At 52.5% G+C, this 8,088-nt stretch overlaps 1 protein-coding gene across 1 annotated transcript in view; it reads left to right on the top strand.

Annotated features, from left to right (window-relative positions):
• Positions 1-8,088, top strand: part of IGDCC3 (immunoglobulin superfamily DCC subclass member 3) — a 44,022-nt gene continuing 35,934 nt past the window's right edge. Inside the window, exons 1-2 of the mRNA XM_036304897.1 lie at positions 1-245; positions 2,771-3,076. Coding sequence (XP_036160790.1) covers positions 140-245; positions 2,771-3,076 — 412 coding nt within the window. The 5' untranslated portion in view covers positions 1-139. The remainder of the gene's footprint in view (positions 246-2,770; positions 3,077-8,088) is intronic.

Genomic DNA, 8,088 nt, shown 5'->3' with positions numbered 1-8,088 from the left:
GTGGCCCCAGCCCCCCGCCGCCCGGGCTCGGCCCCGGCCGGTGCCCCGGCCCCGGCTCCGGCGCCGGCCCCGCGGGACGCTGTGAGCCGCGAGAGGCCCCGGAGCCGCGCGTCGCCCAGTCGAACGGACCGAGAGCCCCATGGCTGCTCCGCGCGCCGCGCCCCCGCGCCGCCCGCCCGCGCCGCGCCGGCCCCGGCTCCTGCTGCCGCTGCTGCTGCCGCTGCTGCTGCCCGCGCCGAGCGGCGGTGAGTGGCCGAGCGGGAAGGGGTGGAAGGGAGTAAGCGGGCACGAGGGGCGGACCGGGGAGAGCGCGCGGACCTGCGGGAGGACTCGGGGCGGCAGCGACTCGCCCGGGAAGGGGAGCCGAGCTGGACCGGGCGGAGCCGGGGGAGAGGGCACCGAGGCCGGGCTGCTGGGGTGGCTGGGGATACTGAGGACCGAGCCCCGGGGCAGAACCCGAACCCGGACCGAGGGGCCAGGCGTGAGGCAGAAGGCGCGCTAGGCGGGCGGACTGGAGTTGGGGAGCAGGGGACACCGCAGGACTGAGTCCCTCCGAGAGAGCGAGCGGGGGTGCGCGGAGCCCGGCGGGCGGGCGGGCGCGGAGTAGCCCGAGGCGGCCGGTGCTGGAGACAGCAGACCTGGGGGCTAGGGGTGGGCGGAGGCTGGGACCCAGCGGGCTGCCCGGGGCAGAAGGGACGCGTCTTGGATGGAGTGCGCGGGAGAGACCGAGGAAGAGGGAGGAAGGTTCCCGGCGGCCGCGCGTGGGGATGGGGAGGCCGGAGAGACACCCGGCGAGCTGAGAAGGGAAGAGAAGCCGACCCGGAGCGAGCGCGGGGATGCCCACGTGCCCGCCCTTCCCCGGAGTGTGCGCACGCCCAGCCGCCGCGTCCCCGGGCTCCCGGGTCAGGCTCGCCACCCTGTTCTCGCAGTGGCTGGAATGGGTGCAAATCCATTCCCTTCCTCTCCCACCCCAAGTTCTCAGCAGACCTTCATCTGGGCATCTGGGCGTGTGCTCTCTCCTCTCAGCTCCGAGAAGCAGGCTATCGCGTCCGCATCCAGGAGAAACTTTATCCCCCGTTGCTATATCGAGGTTGGGTTGGGGACTGCAGGTCATGGGAAAGATGGGTAGTGGTTTGAAGAGGTATGATCCCCAGATATCTTAAAACATTTCCTATCCCTGAGGGTGGGGGGACCGTCCGTAACCCCAGCCCCCCGCCCCCTCCTTTTTCTCCACCAACTTCCCCATCTCCCCCTGCCGGGCGGACGCTGGTTTGTTGGGGAGGGGCAGCTCTGGGATGGCTAGTTTTCTGGAAATGTGAGGAGGGGTCTGGGCTGCCCTTTCAGCGTAGGTGGGTCCATCTCTCCTGGACTGAAGTTGTAACTGGTCTGGTGAGTTGCTTGGTGGAGAAGTTGGCGACTTGGCATCATGCCTGGGATCGGAGCGCTTGTCTTTCCTGTAAGGCTTTTCCTGATTTCCCCATCATGCTCTTCCCCTACAGTCCTTCTCCCTCTTCTTCCAGCTCTCCTCTCTTCTCTGCAGGAGTGGGTCTGTTGCTGGGAGTAAAGGTTCTAGGAACCTTCTCTTCCAGAATTTTGGGAAATCTGAGTTGACGTTTGGTGCTCCTCTTCTCTCCTTATGACAAAAGCACAACAACCAAAAACAAAACAAACCAACAACAAAAACAATACCCAGTGCATTCTAGGTACTGGGCCCACACATTCTGCTCCCTGCCAGGCATCCATCAGACCTCAGATGGTTTTGCCAGAAAAAAAAGAAGCAATGGTTTATTTCTATCTCACTTTATATGTGTCTAGAAATTTGTTTTTTTTTTAATATATATTTTATTGATTTTTTACAGAGAGAAAGGGAGAGGGACAGAGAATCAGAAACATTGATGAGAGAGAAACATCAATTCAGCTGCCTTCTGCACACTCCCCACTGGGGATGTGCCCGCAACCAAGGTGCATGCCCTTGACCGGGATCGAACCTGGGACTCTTCAGTCCACAGGCTGATGCTCTATCCACTGGGCCAAACCAGTCAGGGCTAGAAATTTGTTTTTTTTTAAAATATATTTATTTCAGAGAGGAAGGGAGAGGAAGAGAGAGAAAGAAACATCAGTGATGAGAGGGAATCATTGATTGGCTGTCTTCTGCATGTTGGACGAAGCCCGCAACCGGGGCATGTGCCCTTGGCCGGAATCGAACCTGGGATCCTTGGGTCTGCAGGCCAATGCTCTATCCACTGAGCCAAACTGGCTAGAACTTTTAACTTTTCATAGTACCTTTAAGTCTTCTAATCATATTCAGTAACCTTATAACTCAAGTTGTATTATTGTTGTTCCTGACTTAAACAGACGAAGAATGGGAAACCAGGACAGGTTGACTACCTTACCCAAGGTCACACTCTGAAAGTCTGTGAAGCTTCGTGCTTACACATGCTGACCACAGAAGTGGCAGCAGCTGTGTTGGGATCAATCTTGCTTTGGGATCCCATATCTGCAACTATTAACTGCGACACCCTGGACAAGTTGCTTAATATCTCTTTAGCTTCCTTGTAAAAGAGGATTGATCTTTCTGAGATTGTGTGTTGATTAAATTACTGCATGAAACGACACTTCATAAAGCATAAAGTCCTACATATTTAAATAGAGATTCCTATTAACATTACAGAAAGATGGGGATGAAATGTACAGCTCCAGAGAACTTCTTTCTGTCTGCTCATTCCATGCTGACCTCTCCTTTTCCTCTCGTCTCCCCTGCCCCCTGCAGGTCTTGACCACTCTGCCGAACTGGCGTTTGCTGTGGAGCCAAGCGATGATGTAGCAATCCCTGGGCAGCCTATAGTGCTGGGCTGCAGGGTAGAAGGGACCCCTCCAGTGCGAATCACCTGGAGGAAGAATGGGGTGGAGGTGCCGGAGAGTCCTCACTCCACCATGCTGGCCAATGGGTCCTTGATGATCCGTCATTTCCGGCTGGATCAAGGAGACAGCCCTTCAGACGAGGGTGACTATGAGTGTGTGGCTCAGAACCGCTTTGGGCTGGTCGTTAGCCGGAAGGCGCGCATCCAGGCAGCAAGTAAGTGGACACCCTTTACTTTTTCCCCCAAATTGGGGGTCAAGGGCATGGGGAGCCGGAGGAGCAGTTCCATCTTAGCCTTCCAGAGGACTAATTTCTCAGCATGGGTCCATTGAGAGGTGCATAGCAGTAATTTATGGTGGTGGAATTACATCATATACTCATTTAATTGATTAGAATGTGATTTGACAAGAATATAGCCAAACAGTGTAATGGGGAGAGGGAGAGAGAGTGAGCACTTTATCCAACTTTGTGTGTCTTAGTTTCTATATGCCTGTATATTGTGATCTTCCTGATCCATTGAGTATGAGTCTTGTGTTTCAAGATAAACAGTTGTCATATTTTTGCGTGGTTTAAGAGATTTTTGAAGGGACAATTTTGGCTATATTGAATTTTTGTTAATCCTTACCCAAGAATATTTTTCCCCATTGATTGTTAGAGAGTGGAAGGGAGGGGGAGAGACAGAGAGAAACATGGATGTGAGAGACACATTGATTGGTATGTGCCCTTGACTGGAATTGAACCCGAGACCCTTCAGTTCAAGGGCTGATGCAGTCTAACCACAGAGCAAAACAGGCGAGGGTGGAATTTTTAATTATGTGCTGACTTTCAGCCTTTTGGATAGGATAAATCTCACTATACCAGTAGTGACATTCTGAAACTTGTCAACAATTTGCTTTATAAAAAATATGGTAAAATGATTTTGGAGTTATTGCAATAATGGCATTAACATTTCTCCCACTCACCTTCATGCTGATGTGCTTTTTTAAAATTTCAGTTTTATTGAGGTATACTTGACAATAAAATCATAAGCTACTTAAAGTGTACGTTGTAGTGAATTGATACCTGCTGTGCTTTTTTGAATAGGAGAGAAGCAAGGTGCTTTAGCTGTAGAATTGTGCTTTGCTTGAGCTGATGGTATGATGGAAGGATGACTGTGTTTTACTGCCCTGTTCTGCACAATTCTGTTGTTGTTGAGTGTAGTCTGTGAACACTTGTGGGAGTGTGTTGCATAAACCAAAATTATCTGTCTTGGGGAGATGGCAGGCTATTGGGTGGGGGAGCCATGGTTGGAACTACTGCTCTTAAGAAACGACAGAAGTTTTGGCAGGTGTATATGTTCTCCATCTCATAGCTTTGTACTTCTCAGGGAGAGGGTTCCCTTAAAGAGGGTGCTTTAACTGGTTGACAGTAATTCCAGCTGATACTTATTAAGCCCTTGCTGCATGAGGGGCACCCTGAGTGCTTTATGTGAATTATCTCACTTCGCCATCACAAAGACCCAGGAAGACTGGCCCTTATCATCCCCCTTTCACAGGTGAGAAAATGGACACTTAGGGGCATTCGGGGCCATTCTAGTAAGCAGAGAAGCCAGAACTGCAGTCTAGGCCGTCTGAACGCTACACCCTCCCGCTTAACTCCTATGGCATGCTGCCTCTTTCCTGTCGGATCACTGACAACTTTCTTCCTGGCTCTGAGGGCATTTGCACAGTTGCTCTGAACGGCTGGTGAGTGATGAATCGTGCTGAGGCAGGAGCCCTCTGGTTGAGTTTAAGATGCCCCTTTGTTCTAAGGAAGGCTGATCCAGGCCCCCATATGGAGCTCTCTGGGAGGCAGCTCTGGACCTTGAGGCTGAATCACTTCTGGCTCGGCGGCCCTCATGCCCTGGCCCTCCTGGCAGTGTAGGGGAAGGCTGGTGTACCCTCTGAGCAGATGGCTGGGTGTGAGGAAGCAAAGCATGGGCAGAGGGTAGGGACTTGAGGAAGCTTGCGGATGGGAGAAATGAGACTTTTCAGGCCACACTCCCTGACCTGCGTCAATGCCCAGGGACTGATGACCTCTGCATCTGGGAGATAAATCCCCAGGTGTTTCTATATAGTTAATTGTAAATGTGTTTTTCTATAAATGGTAATACTTTCAAGATGTTTGGTTTCCTTAAATGCCTAACAGTATAAAAAACTGCACTGTGGGCTCTGGCGGGGAAGCAGTGGTGGGTGAGGTCACCTTCGTTAAGCCTTTGGGGTCCAGGGAAAGCTGGGGGGTGTTGCTCCCAAACACTGGCAGTCTGATATGGCCTCTCTCCCCCCACAAGGCCGGTGGCCCCATGGGGGAATGCTTGGATATCAAGCAAGCAGTGGCTGGATCCCCTTTTCTCACTTCACAGGCGATGTCCCTAGAAACCTCCAGAGCTGCTTAGCTGCCTAGGTTTCCTCCTTTGGGAATAACTCCCTCCCCATGTACCTGCAGGCACTACAGATGTGGTGTGGCCTGGGAGGGTGCTGTGCTGAGAAGGTATGAGGAGACCTCTGAAGCCCCACTTCTGCCTACTTCACAGGGACTGACGGGGAGGAGCATGCTAAGCACCCCGTACACGGTCCACCTGGAGGACTAACCCAGTGAAGCAGATGGGGCCCAGGTCCATGTGGGCAGGTGTGCTGAGACATCCGGCTGACCCCTGGGAGTACCCCCCTTCCATCCCAGTGGGCTCAGACGCTGCTTTGAAAGTTGGCCTGACCAGAGTGGGCTGAACTACAGGCTGATTCCTTGGGGGCTTCAGCTCCAGGTATCTCCCTTTTAGGATGAAGTGGGTCAGGGTCCTAGCATGTCTGTTCTCTCCGCCTTGCTGTTCCATGTGCTTATTGTTTGGGGGTTGAACATTGAGACACTTGTTAAGAGGGAAACCCTGGACAGGTCAGCCTCTCCATGGCCCAGTTTCCGCACCTGTAAAATGTGCACCCTACTCTGTGAGATGGTTGTGGGGACTGGCACACCCCACACTTTGCCTGGCACGTAGAAGGGTGCTCAGTAGTGGGAGCCAGTCTTTCATCTTCATTTAAAGGCAGCTGCACTGACATGGCTAACACAAGCAAACTGCCGAAGTCTGCTCCCAGCCTCCAGCGTCCTCCCTCACTGGGATTCGGGCAGGGAGCATTCCAGGGAAATCTATCAGGGAGTGGAATTATTGGAGCCCGAGTGTGACTTGTTCTTTTTTAACCCCTTCCTGAGGGGGCCTGGGGATTCTCCCCAGCCTTTGGGTATCGGCTAAAGCTGGGCTGTGAGACCCTGTGAGGCCCCCTGTGAGGCCATCCCTCTGGAGGGTTCTAGAGAGGGGACAGGGGTCACCTGACCCAGGGGAACATGTGCATTGACTCATACCTGTTGAGTTCTGTGTGCCTGGATGACTCAAAGAGGGATGGCTACCTACTGGAGGGGTGATAAATGGGGGATCCTCTCCCAGCTCCCCTGTTCCCCTCAGGCAGGAGCCCTCAGTTTCTGCCCTTCACTTCTGGGCCTCAGTTCTTGGTGTCAGGCCCCTTGGGGAACTGGAGTGAAGAGCTATGGGACCTAGAGCAGGACTTCCCCAAACTTTATTGTGCCTGTGAATTACCTGGGGATCTTGATACAATTCAGATTTTGAATCAGTAGGTCTAGGCCAAGGGGGGTTCTGCATGTCTAACAGAAGCCCAGGGGATGCTGACGCTGCTGGTCCCCAGGTGCTGGAGGGGAACCCGCTCCTGTATCATAATCACTGGTTGGGGGTCTATAGGCAGCACAGTGAAGTCAGAAGCACGTGGGCCTCAGGGCCAGAGCAAGCTGGGTTTGAACTCCATCTCTGACACTCCTTGATCATGTGTCCTTAGCACGAGTCACTTAACACTCTTGACCTCTGTGCCCTCATCTTTAAAAAATGGGCATAATCCCATCAGCCTATCGGGACTGTTGGAGGATTAAATGAGGTGATGGTTGTAAAGCACCTGGCACAGGCCTGGCATCTAGGAAATGCTCATTAAGTATTATGGTTAGTGCTGGGTATTGACCACTAGTTTAGGATGAGGTCCAGCTCGTTTCAATGCTGGATGCTGGCTGGGTTCTCAAAAAGCCAGGATGGCCTCCCTCCCAGCCTGAAGCCATCCCGACTGGGCAGGCCCAACGGTGGCTAAGAGGGTGGGCTAAGGAGGCCACGAGTCTCAGTGTCCTCATCTTTAGAATGGGGAAATAATACTTACCAAGGAGAAATCTTGTGAGGATGACCTAGGTCCTAGGACAGTGATGGCGAATCTATGACACACGTGTCAGAGGTGACACGCGAACTCATTTTTTTGGTTGATTTTTCTTTGTTAAATGGCATTTAGATATGTAAAATAAATATCAAAAATATAAGTCTTTGTTTTACTATGGTTGCAAATATCAAAAAATTTCTATATGCGACACGGCACCAGAGTTAAGTTAGGGTTTTTCAAAATGCTGACACGCTGAGCTCAAAAGGTTCGCCATCACTGTCCTAGGATAATATGTGTAAAGAACTTAGCAGGTACAGGGCACATAGAAAGTGTTCCTTAAAGATTAACTATTATTATTCTGGGGAGGAATTAGAGGTGAGAAAGGTGATGTTCTAAGCTGTTAGTTGTGGTGGTTCCAGCAAGGCCCCTGGTGAGTCCATGTCCCTAGAAAGAGGCAGTGGGGTATGGTGAGAGGGGAGAACGTCCAGTTCTAGTCCCCTCTGTGCCTACTTCAGTAAATCACTGTTTCTCAGGCCCTCGGTTACCCACTTTAAAGTCCCCATCATTCTCAACCTGTCTGAGGGAGGGAGTTTAAGCAACTAGTCTGAAATCCTCTTTCAGCAGCAAGGCCGTGGTTGTGTGGATCTGCGGGCAGAGTCTGGGCATAGGTGTGTGTAACCAGGTCTGGGTGGGGGTGGTCAGGAAAACTATGGGCTGGAGCTGTTGGGGAGTAGAGCTTGTGTAGAGGGGCTCATTGGACTTAGGGGGGGCTTCTGTCCAGTGCAGTGGGAGAAGTGGCTATAACCCTGGAGGCCTTTGTCACCTGGAGATTGTATGCTCAGACCTGGTATGTGGAAGCCAGGCTCTTCTCTCTTCCAGGAAGAGCAGCTCAGCGGAGGTAGCCCTGAGGAAGTCTCCCCCACTGGCCCTCAAACACATGTCTGCCTACCCATGAGGACAGTAATCAGGTCCTGAAGTGTCACTGGTGTGATGGTGCCTAGATCTGCTCTC

Source organism: Myotis myotis, unplaced genomic scaffold (genome assembly GCF_014108235.1).
Source record: "Myotis myotis isolate mMyoMyo1 unplaced genomic scaffold, mMyoMyo1.p scaffold_m19_p_1, whole genome shotgun sequence".
Lineage (NCBI taxonomy): Eukaryota > Metazoa > Chordata > Mammalia > Chiroptera > Vespertilionidae > Myotis > Myotis myotis.
The sequence above is the reverse complement of the archived record's forward strand: the minus strand, read 5'-3'. Positions and strand labels throughout refer to the sequence as shown.